The sequence below is a fragment of the Piliocolobus tephrosceles genome, chromosome 13, assembly GCF_002776525.5.
Source record: "Piliocolobus tephrosceles isolate RC106 chromosome 13, ASM277652v3, whole genome shotgun sequence".
In the NCBI taxonomy this organism is placed as follows: Eukaryota; Metazoa; Chordata; class Mammalia; order Primates; family Cercopithecidae; genus Piliocolobus; species Piliocolobus tephrosceles.
In genome coordinates this window covers 20,865,042-20,878,757 of record NC_045446.1, presented here as the reverse complement: position 1 = coordinate 20,878,757, position 13,716 = coordinate 20,865,042, and the positions used below count along the sequence as shown (strand labels likewise).

General features: G+C 36.3%; 1 protein-coding gene across 1 annotated transcript in view; it reads left to right on the top strand.

Annotated features, from left to right (window-relative positions):
- The window catches only part of HSD17B12 (hydroxysteroid 17-beta dehydrogenase 12), a 167,831-nt gene that overhangs the window by 138,402 nt on the left and 15,713 nt on the right, over positions 1-13,716 (top strand). Inside the window, exons 7-9 of the mRNA XM_023215816.3 lie at positions 3,971-4,005; positions 11,313-11,394; positions 12,991-13,056. Of these exons, the coding sequence (XP_023071584.1) occupies positions 3,971-4,005; positions 11,313-11,394; positions 12,991-13,056 (183 nt within the window). The remainder of the gene's footprint in view (positions 1-3,970; positions 4,006-11,312; positions 11,395-12,990; positions 13,057-13,716) is intronic.

The window sequence follows — 13,716 nt, the reverse complement described above, 5'->3', positions numbered from 1 at the left end:
TTAGAAACTTTATCTAATTAAGCTTTCCACCCCCTGTGCAGTAAATATTCTGTTAGCTATACAGATGAGAGTCTAAGAATTTCTAATTAAGTTGTGTTCTTTTTTACCACGGTGCTCAAATTATACAGTTTGCCAAAGGAAATGTGTGCTGTGTCATTGTAGCATGATTTTCAATGGAGTTACCATCTAATTTCTCCAAAACAGGCATTGTGTAACATTGTTGTCACTTTCTGTAATTATTTTCACTGTTATACTGTGATTTTGAAAAATTACTGTTAATGGTTACAGTTGAAAACTTGTTTAAGGTATTTGCATCTAAGAGATGGTTTTCTTCCAAATTGTGTGGGTACGTTTTTAGTTACTTGAATTCAGATCCTATTCATGGTAAGCAGGTTTCTTTGGGGTAGAGGGAGGGCAAAGGTGGACAAAGTGGCTATTTGTGGTATCCTAATTCCGGGTATGAATAGCCTGGATTCCTGGGGCTTTACCTGGATTCCAGGGTGAATTGTTATACTTTATTATCTACATATATATTATGATAATACAGGTGATTAAAGCATCTTGAATTTTAATGTAATCTTTTAATTTGAGCTTTTGATTGTCTTTTTGAACATTATGCAATCATATTTTCTCGTACTGTTCTCTCTTAAAAATGACCAAATCCCAAAGGTTACGTGACACAAGAATAATTTGCTTAAATTGGATCATTTTTCATACTAAATTAATGAGTGGGAAAATCTACATTGGCTCCTGGGTATAAAATAAAGTTCCTTCTACAAACTGTTTATTACTGATACTACAGGAGTAAAAGAGAAAAAGTTTTATTCAAATTAGGTTTTTTTTAGAAATAAGATTGTGGGGGCTTTTCTAATTGTAAAAACAATGCAAGATTGTTGACAAAAGTATGAGAAATATATACAAACACTAAGAAGAAAATAAGTCACTTTTAGTCATAACCACAGATGGTTACATTTTAATATAATATTTTCAAGGATTTTCTAGGCCAGCCAATGCATTGTTGCTGAATAATCTAATTATCTAGATAATCTTAATCTAATAGTATTGAGTTTGATTTTGTATGAACTAAGTAAGCCTCTTACTTCCCAGCCAGAATATACATTGCTGTACCAGTAAATACTAGTAAATATTTTACTCTTGACATTGAATCAAATTCTAAATTTAACTGTCATCAAGACATTCATTTTTCCTCATATATTTGTATACTTTTTGACTCGCTTGCATATAAAGTGATAACAATACCTTAAGTGTGATATAACATATATATTAAACTATACCCTTTAGATTCTAGGCATCTAGGATTTTCTTGTAGTGAGGATTAATGATACTGTCGCTGAAAATATATATGTATATAAATAGTAAACACTTTTCCTGCAAGGACAAGGATTTCACACTCTCATTGTTGTAGAAGCACTATTGTAGAAACTTTTGTCTACTTCTTAGGAAAGAATTAAAATTTGTTTGCTGTACACTTTTGGAAACAGTTCCACAGGGAAGAAAATGGGTCTGGAAATCACGTTTACTATTACTTGTCTAATATTCTTAACCACTGAACTTGCAAGTTACGGTAACCTTTTTTTAGAAGTATGTTAAGAGGAACAAAAATTTTTCTGGTACAGCAATTATCACCTACAGATGGCCTAAAATTAGCATTGAGTTAACTCCAGAAACAGCTTGTGAGCTGTGAAATGGAGTTCAGATAGATAGTGAGATTTCACAGAAATGCCTGGTATATTTGTATAAATAACCAAATATCAAGATACCAACTGATGCATACAGATAACTCTGCTAATAGCTTAGCTAAAAATCCTACAAAAATTTGGTGTTAAAGAAAATTTAATTTGATCTGAACATAATGAAGCCTCTTAACTAATGCATAGACTATTAATGATTTGTATATATATACTCAAATAAAGAAGGCTTGAAATTGAATTTGTGACATAATCTGATTAGAAGGAAAGATAATTTCAATATAGATGAAGGCATTGATCAATTTGATAAAAGCATGCAGAGTTCAGGTTAACTTTTCTCAGGCTTTTCATTGTTATTATTTGACAGATTTTAAAAAGATGTTACATTTTATGACAAGGAGAGAGAATTTAGAGTCAGAATGTAAAAGGAGGAGCTCATGAGCTATGAGAAAGAAATTAACTTTTGCAGGGGAGAACTTGCGTCTTTGCTGATGAATCCTCTAGTCATTGGGCATTCAACAAATATTTCTGGCCTTTAATAGCCAGGAGTTGAAATCGGTGTTTATGTCAAGTTATTAAAACTTCTTGAGTTTTAATTCATATACATAAAGAGTATATTTTGAACATGTCCCTACATAAAGGACCTCTTGACGAAGAAAACATTTAATGTTTAGCATGCATTGGCATAATTTTGTAAGTATGGTTTTATGTTATGGGGTTTTCATGATTTTCTCGATAACTTTAGGCATTCAGAAAGCAGACATTTAATATATACATGACATGCATATGGTATAAGGGAAAAAATAGCTCCTGATATTCCCCCATCTCCCTGCCCCCACTATTCTAACTAGAAATAGAAGAAAGCCTGTTTAAGAGAGCCAAACAGGCAGTGGCTACCCTTTCTGGACTCCACTTAGCTGCTTTGTAGTTAACAGATCTCATTTCCTTAATACAAATGCACACACGTGCGCACACGCACACACACACACACCTGGGTAAAGACATTTTTATTACCAGTCTCCTTCCTCATTCTGTTTCTGGTTATCTCGGGACTTTGGAGAACTGAATTATAGCTTCCCTTCACAAAACGCTGGGGGAACTCTTTATAACATTTTAGTTAAGCATTATGGTCCCTGATGAAATGTGCTAAATTAAAAAAAAAAATGTTTTCAAATACTGTTAGGGTTTTGTATAATCTATCCTTTACAATAAAATACTCCACCACTGTTAATATGCCTGATGTACATCTGTCTGTACTACCATACAAAGCTGTTCATAATACATCTGGATTGGATGTCCACATAGCAGAATTTACCTTGTTAAATCTCGATGGCATTTTCTTTCTCAGAATATTTCTAGGAAAACAAAATTCCCTTCTCATCAGAATGCTATCTACTTTAATTAATACGAAGTATTATCCAAGATAGAAACAATAAAATTTCTAGGCATAGCATGCATTGAAACCTTATTATTATAAAACAGCATCTGTTTATTAGAGAGTTGATGATATCTAGGAGTCGGGAATTTATGTTACAACCTCAGTATTTAACTATGAGGTGATTTTGACTAAACCACTGGACTTCTGAACTTTTCTTGGTTAATAATGTATCAAAACAGAGTTTAGAAATAGCCCCTCTCATTATATGTATTTAGTCAACAATTATGAAGTCCTTAAAAAATGCAGATGTCACCTTTTCATTGTTGGTTATTAGAGATCACATCTTAACTCTATTTAAGGATGAGTTTTACTTACAGCTAACTAAAGCAACAAGAGAAATGAATGTGAAGATACACTTACTCTTTGCCAACATATCACTTTATGGCATTCTTTTAAAGACTTTTTGGCTGGAAAAGTTTATGTGAGCTCTTGAGATTAGAAAGCTTAAGTCATCTTGGTAAGCAGGATATTTCTTCTGATAACATATATTCTTTCCTGAGAATGCATTTTGGGAAACGTAGATTTTCACTGTAAATCCTTCATTGTTTTAAGAACTCTGTGCCAGTATTACATTTCAGGCAAGACTGATTTTAGCCAAGTTCATTGAAAGTATTCCCTGTGTTCTCTCCAGTAATTTCAGCTGGTTCCTTTTTATGCCCTCTTGACACGGTCACATTCTAGAATATAGAAAATAACCTGCTGTCTGTAGAAGTGGTGAATGGTTTCATGATTCTCTTCTTTTTAGTATGGGTGAGTTTTCTTCACTCTTTTCCTGTTGCCTGCATCCTCGGCCATCATGAATGTTTTGCTTTCTCTCTTGCAGATGACACAATTGGTACTGCCTGGCATGGTGGAAAGGTGAGTCACAAGCTCACACACAAACACTGTGGAAGCAGAGCTCATGATTATTTAGAGGGAGAATCCTTGCTTTGAAAAAATCACTGAAGTGACTAATGAACCAAGCCTCCATGTCTTAGCCACAGAGTGATGTGCCAGGCGAGTCACAGTAGAGCATGAGTCATCGGTGGTGGAGGCCTTTTCCACTCGATTCCCTTTTTATTTCTCTCTCTAGGGTTGTAGTGGTTCCTTTAGTCAGGATGAAAAAGCCTGCCTGAGTCACCATCACTAACTCAATTGCCTGCTATTCTGAGGGGGTGGATAGAGTTCCTGGGATATTCCCGGGAATACCTTCTTAAAGCTGTATTCTCTCAAAGCCCAAATCAGTAGAGTTGGATTAAGCAAGACCTCTTCCTCTGGTTTGTCACTTTTAACTGCGCGAATGGCTGTATGAGGAACTTAAGCATGTTATATAAAGTGATTATAAGATGTCAAACCAACCCTTGGAGCAAAAGGCAATGTCCACTTGCCCCATCTTTGTTCCAGTTTGAATTGGTTCTGCTAGTACGTGCTGAATGTCTTCATTTTGATTGAGAAATATGTTGTAGAGTTCTGTTATTTGAAATAGCATGAAGTGTAAAATTGTAATTAAGCTGTTTCTTCCTTGGAAAAACCTGAGTGATGTCTAGGCCTTCAAAGAAAAGCTGCTAAAAAGATTTGGGCTTGCATCCTGACCTAGCTCGATCATTTGCTGAATTTAGGGCATCGTAGTCATCTTTTTTTCTGCAAAATAACTATGAGTTTGGAAGAGACCCAGAGGAATCACAGCTTTGAAAAGAGAAGACCCAAGAACCATACTTCTGTTAGGAAACCTCTATGACCCACTCCAGGCAGGGATTACAGCTTACGTTTACTGAGTATATAGTAAGTGCCAGGAACTTAGTAAGTGTTAACTCTTTTAACTTTGATAGCCTCCCACCATTGTACAGATGAGGAAACTGAGGTTAGGAATCCATTTGTTGAACATCTACAGGGACTGGTTAAAAAACGGTTTCTCAGCAAAGGTCCTTATACACAATTTTGTGTATTTTAATTGTTTTATTTTAGTAACACTTCCCTTTAAAATCTTCAAACTGCCTATTGTTAGGTGCCAGTGGGAGTGGACTCCTGATGGTCAGATATATAAATGGCAGTGGTTAGACCAGACCAGAACCCTAGAAGATAGTAGAGTTGGGGCAAAGTAGAACTCAGGAGAGATTAAATTTGGGCCTCCCCTTAATCCTAGTTTTGACATCTGCAGGTAACATGGCATTAATTCAGAATAGTAAATCTGTCCATTAAAAAAGAAACACTTATAAACCACAGAGGTATTGTGAAAGGAATTTTTAACTGTATTGATGAAAACCATATCAAAAGAGATAATGGTTGCAAAATCATTTTACAGCATAAAGTCTTAGAGTCAAAGAGTCATAGAAATCCAGTGCATTAAATTAATTGACAGTAACCTCCCTCATTTGACAGATGAAAAACTAGGGGCCCAAAGAGATGGAGTGCTGTGAAGCTATACAGTTAGTAAATAATACAAAACCAAGGAGCTGGGAACTTCACTGCTATCTCTGTAGACCTGACAGCCATGATCACAGCTAGAGCATTACATAAAAGCAATGCATAAAAAGAAAGTCCATCCATTCAATAGGCATTCATTGAGTCAAGTGTATCGTGGATGAGTTGGATCCTTGCCTTTTAAGAAATCAAGTTGAGGCTGGTGCAGTGGTTCATGCCTATAATCCTAGCACTTTGGGAGGCTGAGGCAGGTGAATCACTTGAGGCCAGGAATTCAAGACCAGCCTGGCCAACATGGCAAGACCCCATCTCTACTAAAAGTACAAAAACATTAGCTGGGCACGGTGGCACACAGCTGTAATCCTGGCTACTCGGGTGGCTCAGGCATGAAAATCACTTGAACCCCAGAAGGCATTGGTTGCAGTCAGCCAAGATAGCACCACTGCATTCAGCCTGGGCAACAGAGCAAGACCCTGTCTCGAAAAAAAAAAAAAAAAAAAAAGGAATGATCAAGTTGATTTTAAATTGAGGCTGAGAAATGGTGGAAAGTTATCAGAAGCTATGACTGAACCTGACACCGCATTACCATTTTGATACTTGTTAAGAACTGGTGAGAAATATATGTGGATTTTATGAATCAATACTTTTGGTTAGGAAAAGGAATGTCTATGTCTACTTGAATTAAAGAACTTAGTTACTAGATGTGTCAGTCAAGGTAAGCTATCTGCTGAAACACACCACTCCCAAATCTCAGTGGCTTAACACATAAAGGTTTACTTTTCCCTCCCCTCTCTACCTGTCATTCAGGGATCTGCGGCTCTTTCCATCTAGGGGCATCATAATTTTCTAGGATGTTGGAGTTCTCTGCATCCAGCTGACAGATGAAAGAAAAGAGAGTAAAGATGGTTTTAAGGGAAGTTTCACTTCTACCCACATTTCATTGTGCAGAACTCAGTCATAGGCTCCAACTACTGCACAGAAGGCCAGAAATGTTAGCTGTGTGCCCAAAGAGGAGAGAAAAACTCCAAGTTAGCACATCATCTTGAAAGCATGCTTACCTTACACATTATAAGTGGTTTCATTATAGCCTGCTCTTTACACCATCCCCAAGTGGCTTATTTCCTATGGCTGGTTTCCACAGCATTAGTATCTCCATTGAGTAACAGCAGAGTCCTTTATCGTGATCCTTTGTTGTTGTTTTCCTTCCACTGGTTCCACCTCTGATGTATGAGATTTTCCAAACCCTCTAGAACTATAGCCTAGGGCCAATTGACTATCACTAAACAAGTATCTATAATCAAACTAAGGTATTGTTACCATAGATGTAGAAAGTACATAATTACATTATAGAGAAAAGTTGCTCTTTTTACTTCCCTGGAATTATAAACATTGTGTACAGCTGGAGCCAGGAGGTGGTTGCCATAACAACCGTGGGACAGCTAAAAATAGCCCCTTTCATAACTGTATTGCTTAAGGTGGAATTATGACATGTTATGGTGTTTTAGGGCAGGTAATTCTCTTTCATGTGCTAAATGTTTGCAAACTTTCTTCCACAAAGCAATATTTGTACAATGTAAGTATTTGGATTGCTGGTTCTAATTATACACCTGACCCCTGTGTTCCAAGATTCTTTTTGACATAGATCTCTATTTTTATAGGTTTCTCAGTCTTCTTGAGAGTCTGTTAGAGAACTGTCTGTGCCAATTTCAGTATTATGTTTAAGCTTTAAAATATATATAATGACAACCCTCCCCCTCAAGAGCCTGCTTTTGTACTACTTGATACGAAGTGGAAATGTGAGGAATCGGGATGGAATTTTTTTTTTTTTTTTTTTTTTTTGTACATTCTTCCTTGGCTACCATCAAATTCTGTATGCAGTTAGCAGTCCCCACTAGGACTGACCCTGCAGTTTCGGTTCCTCACAGCAGCACGTCTCTCTTCCCACCTGCGCTGTGGGACAGTGATGAGGTTTCTGAGGAAGGTAGAAAACAGTGACTTACTTCAAAGGAGACCTATTATGTCCTCTAGGACAGTAGTATTTTTACAGAGGTGTGGACAAGGATACCACAACAGTCTGATAGAATATTAAGGCATTTATAAAATAAAGGCTTAGCAATTTTTTTTGAACCCAGGTGACAATTAAGGGAGTCTCATTGGGAATTTCACAGGTCTGAGGGAATTCCATGAGAGAGCATATCTATAAGAAGCTGTAAGTGCGAGGTACTGAGTTTTAGAGTTGGGCGAGTTTAATGTCTGGCTTGTGGGAGGACTAGTAATTAAAGAGAATATGTTTATAGGAAAAGGTACTTTCCTGTCAGCAATTGGTGTTTTCTGCTTTGGGTTTTTTCACAACATTTTAGTTCTGGTAGATCCTCAGTAATTTGTACCACTGAGACACCGTTGTGTGGCTGCTAGCAAGTAAGCAGTATGATGAATTAAGAATGTTGCATCACGGAAAACATTGCTTGACTTGTTTATTTGGATATTTGTCATAACGAACTAGAAAATGCGCTGAAGTATGAGCAACGTGAGTCTTCATTATAGAACTTCAACAAACATTCTTGATGTACCTTCCAATCTTCGAATTGTTCCCAAGTCCCCAGAAAATGAGAGATTAACCAGGGTTTGGTTTCATATTTGTTTCTGTGTGCAATTAAGCACAGCCCATTTTGTCCTTCTGCTTGATATAACAGAGTTGTCATGAGTCTGGCTGTGCCATGGAAACTGGTTTGACGTCACTAATTCTGCTTAGATGGAGGATTAGAGCTAGACAATGTGGTTGATTTTAAGGGCGAGTCTTTTGTGCCTTGCAGTCCCAAATGCTCAGCACCATTTCTACATAGAGAACAGATACTGTATACAGTACAAAGATTAAGGCAGGCTATACCAGTGTATTATCTATGATTCAGACAGAACTAAGTTGAATATTATTGCCCTGGGAAAGAAAGAGCAAGAGAATTTTACGCTGTTGTGTGTGTGGGTGTGGGAGGAGGTTTTTGCTAGACAAATATGTGAGCTTAATGGCAGGACAGAGATTTGTAGAAGGGCTATTTTCTCTGCTGTCACTTTGGTACAATTATAAATGCTACTCTTTTATTTACTTAGGTCGAGTGCGTTCTTGCTTTATCCTTTGTTAGTCTTAGATTTGTTTTCATGTGTTTTAGCATGCAAATAGTGTATTTTGTATGAAGTACCCTCAAACTCTGACTTTTCACTAATTCAAAGCAACTCCACCTCCTAGAAGTTTTCAATAGAATTAGAATACTTGAGAAACAAAATCTTAGTTGCCTCAAGGAGCAAACAAGTAAGGGAGCATGACTGCATGAATGTGACATCGGATAATTGATCTGTATTGTATTTTAATATGGGAAAGAAACTTTTATGAGCTTTAAATGACTTTTCCTGTATTTAGATCATTGCTTTGGTGAGTGAAGTTTTAAGGGTCTGTTTTGATCAGGTCAAGATTTAATTTTTGAAGTGCACTTGATAATGTTACATTTTACCTTTTACAGATTTTTAAATTGCATTTTGTTAGTGAGAAATGGAATTTAAAATGTAAGGTTTCTGTTCAAGGTCACATATAACCACCCCAGCTAACTTGAGTATAATGGAGCATTTAATCCAGCTGATAGGCCAAGCAGTGATAGGTTGCAGCTTCACTGGAAAGCCTCATTTTTCTGCATCTACTTCAAACTGGTTGTGTCTTCACTTGCTGTGAATGAGTTTGGACATAGCTGTTCCCAGTTATATGAGAAAAGGTGAAAATAAAATACTACCCATACCTGCAAGGATGCTTAGGATACAGGAGGGGGGTTGACTTGTCAAGATTGAAGGTTACTTCTTAGAAAGCGTATTGTGTTACATGCGATATGATCATTTTCACTTGATTGGGATCTGCTCCCAGCTTAAAGGTGATACATTCCAATATGTCATAAATATTTTTCTTGCTCTTTTCACAGATTTGTTGAGATAAATTTCACATACTGAACAATCTACCCATTAAAGTATACATGGTTTTTATACTTTAATGGTTTTTAGGGTATTTACAGAGCTGTGCAACCATCACCACAGTCTAATTTTTGAACATTATCAAAACCCCAAAAAAGATAAAGATATTTTAAATATTACAAATTAATACTAAATTAAAAATCTCCTGTAACAAAAGTGGTTTTTCGTTTCATCAAAGGAATTTCTCACAAATATAGATAAAATGAAAGGACTAGATATTCATTGCTAATTTGCCAGTTTTTATGTTAGAATTGTGGAGTTCTAACTCCTGATACAAACTCTTACCTTAAAATTTAAAAAGAAAAGACTTTTCTGTTTCTGAGGAAAACACAAACAAAAAATACCAGAATGATATAATTAAACCATTGGCTACTTATTTCCAACTTTATTCAAAACCCTACTAATATTTTTAAATTTGAAATGTAATTTTTATCATCAAAATCTTAATGGATTTCACAGTTTAGGAAGGCACATAATACTAATAAGGACTTCTGTTAAACAACAACACTTTTTCCAGTGATACACACTAAGCCGAGGACTCCCACTTCCATTTGATGGTTGAAGTGGCATCTCGCCTAGAGGCTGGCAGATGGAGCGGGTGACTTTTGGGGATTATTTCCTTTAAGATTTGTGTCTGAAATAACTTAGATGCCATTTAATCATGTCTTCTTTATTATTTTGCATAAAGGGGGTCTTTATAGTCCCTTTTTTGAGCTAAAAAGGTGTTGGGAAGTAAATTCAGACAAAGAACAATGAGAAAGTGGGTTAAGAAAAGGAACCTCATATGGGAGACAGGAGGTGGGTGGGATCAGGTTGCAGTGGCTGAAAAAAGGGAATCCTCTGAGAAGAACGGATTTGAGAGGAAGAGTTGGTAGTTGTGACATTCCTAAACCATAATTCCACACTTTACCTAACCTATACATACTTTTTAACAACTGGTATCTTTATAGCATTGCTTTTCTCAAGCTAATTTTCACTTTTTTGTAGAATTAGAAATTCCTGGTAACTTTGATTTTTTAACTTTCAGTAGTCTCTAAAAGTTACAGTAACAATTGAGCTTTGCCTTTTGGCAAAAGACACAGTTTGATGAACTTGAGAGTAACATAATTTTAGAGTCAACTCTTTGTTGGTGCCCAAGTCTCTACAACCCAGAGAAAGTAGAAGTCGAAAGTAGAAGTAGAATCTACAATCCAGGGAAAGGATATAGCCATTCACTCATTGCCAGAAAGTTTTATTAAGTACCTGTTGGTTATGTGCTCAGTACCGTGTGGAATATTTTGAGGGAAAGTGGGCTATTATATATAGAAGCTTATGGTTTTGTTGGGGAGAGGAGAGAATGTTTATATACATAGAATGATTAAATCTTACAGTAAAGTAGTACGTGTTGATATGCTAAAATAAAGGTGCATGCAGGGAGTATAAGAGATCTGTAAATAAAAATTCTTGGCACTGTGGCTAGAGAAGACCTCAGAGGGTAGAGATCAACTTGAGGAGACTGGAGATCTCATCTGGTCATGCCCTGGATTACTAAGACTGGGAAATGAGCTAATCGTGAAGAAGAGCTATTTTTAGTTGATTGAATTATGTCTCATTTACTGACCGAGCATAGCACATACTGATGAAAGGCAGGGAGAGATGTGTGTTAGAAAAACAGCTACATTATTCTGTTTCAAATAATTATATATCTCAATCTGTAATTCACAAACAACTGCATACTGTGGTTTCACTCCTTTTACATGGTACATTTTCCTTTTTAGATCCAAAGGGGCTATTCTGAACATTTCATCTGGCAGTGGCATGCTCCCCGTCCCACTGTTGACCATCTATTCTGCAACCAAGGTAAACAGTGTTTTCTTAAATCATGTCAATATAGTAATAAGGAGTAATTTTTAATCTGAGAAATTAATGTAGATTTAACTTTCCTGAAGTTCTATTCTTGGCAGTTTTCCAATAGACTGAGAAGAAAAGGAAAATACCCTACTTGAGTTTCAAAAGAACCCGAGTTGGAGACATACTATATACTTACAGTAAACTTACTGTAAACTTACAGATGGGACACCAGGATATCAGATTCACAGATGCTGTTTTTCTCCCCCCAGTATTTTACTGATTTTGAAAGTGATACTTGTGCCTTCCATAGAGAGATGACCTAGGCAGTTAGCTTAGTTAATTAGAACATGATGTTAATGAGTCTAAGATTAGAGATTTGATATATGGATGAGTCCACTTCACACAGCATAGAAGAAATGCATCCAGTCAACGTGTAAATGTATATAGTAGGCACAAGATAGACTGGGCGAGATTGTATTTTGCCATGTTGTCCAGAATTCATACATATTCTTTGTCACCTTTGGGGTGAGACAAGAATTTTCCAGAACTCTCTGGACAATGTCATAATTTCATACAATATCACCATTAACCTCTTCACATTACTGCTAGGAAAGTAATTTAGAGTGTGTCTCCTACTGCCTGCAGGTCAATGGCGTCATCTTCAGATACATTGTTGAGGCATCGAATACATCTCTGAAGGGAAAATGATCACTCAGATGTTGAAATTAAGCAGACTTTTAGGGAAAAATAAACAAAAATATGTACAGTAAGAACTTGAAACATTTCAGGGAAGGAAAAAAGCAAAACCTCCGACTTCTTTTTCATGTGAAAAAACAGTCACTACTGTCTTTTGAAAAACTTGGTACCACCTCCCAACCCCTACAATCTACTTTCTGTATCTGGGAACATACTGTAGGCAAGTTTAAAATGAATGCCATGTTTCTTGAAGGGATTCGTGAACTTCAACTTACCTGTTCTACTCCATGGATACAAAACTATGACTAATTAGGACCCTTGAAAAGTCACTTGATTCTTTGCATTTCTAGTCTGAGGTTGAGTTCACATTTGAAAAATGGCACATTGTATTTTACAAATAGATTTAAGGTTGTATTATCAGAAGATGGGCTGTCACATTCACCTCTGTATTTCTTGGATCTTGTCATCCCAAAGCACCAAGAGGATGCTTGTTCTGTTCTTTTTAGCAACAACAAAATCCCCATAGAATAGAGGTGAATGGACTTCATGTCATGTTTCTGTTTGAAGCAAGTGGACAGATGAAATGCATCCTTTGTTATATAAGAGAAAAATATTTTTTCTTGGAAAGTAACTTTCTGGGGGGAGAAAAGCATAAAAAGAGTCTTTTCCAGTTAAGTCAGAATTTGATCTGGATATTATATTTGGTAATATAATACTTCATTTAGTGGCAGATAAAAACCACTTGAGGTTTTGAGGTGTTTTTCTAAGTTCTCTTCTGCATTTGAAATGAAAAAAAGATGAGAAATTATAGCATTAAATGATTCGTTTATTATTTTTGTTTCCATGGCTACAAATCAGGCAGATTGATGTAATGTGTGTGTTTTCTTCTCACTCCCACTCCCCTCCCAGACTTTTGTAGATTTCTTCTCTCAGTGCCTCCATGAGGAGTATAGGAGCAAGGGCATCTTTGTGCAGGTGAGTGGAGTTTGTTTCACTTAAGTATCCCTGTTTTTGTGTGGTTTCCAACAGCAACTGTTGCTGTCTTGGCAACAACAAAAAAATATCATATTCCTAAGTAACTGAATGTCACATTAGCACACCATTAAAAACATGGCTTCTTTTTCCTTAATGCACTTGTCTCGATTTTTAAAAAATTATTCCTTAGAATTTCCAAGTAGGGATACCTAAAGTGGAACTAAACATAGTATAAATAGCAGAAGCATATTTTTTAGTTCTTTGCATTTTATTATGAGAGACCAAGACTATCAGCATCTCTCTCTTTTTTAATTGTGGTAAAATAAACATAAAATTTACCATTTTCATCATTTTTAACATGCAGTTCAATGGCATTAAGTCCATTCACATATTGTGCAACCACTGCCACCATCCATCTCCAGAACATTTTTCATCTTCCAAAACTGAAACTCTGTACCCATCAAACATGAACTCCCCATTTCCCCTTCCCTCCAGCCCCTGGCAACCACTGGTTGATTTTCCATCTCTATGAATTTGACTACTCTTATTACCTCATATGGGTGGAATCATACAGTATTTGATCTTTTGTGACTGGATTATATCACTTAGCCTGTCTTCAAGGTTCAAGTTCAACACGTGTTGAAGTATGTGTCAGAATTT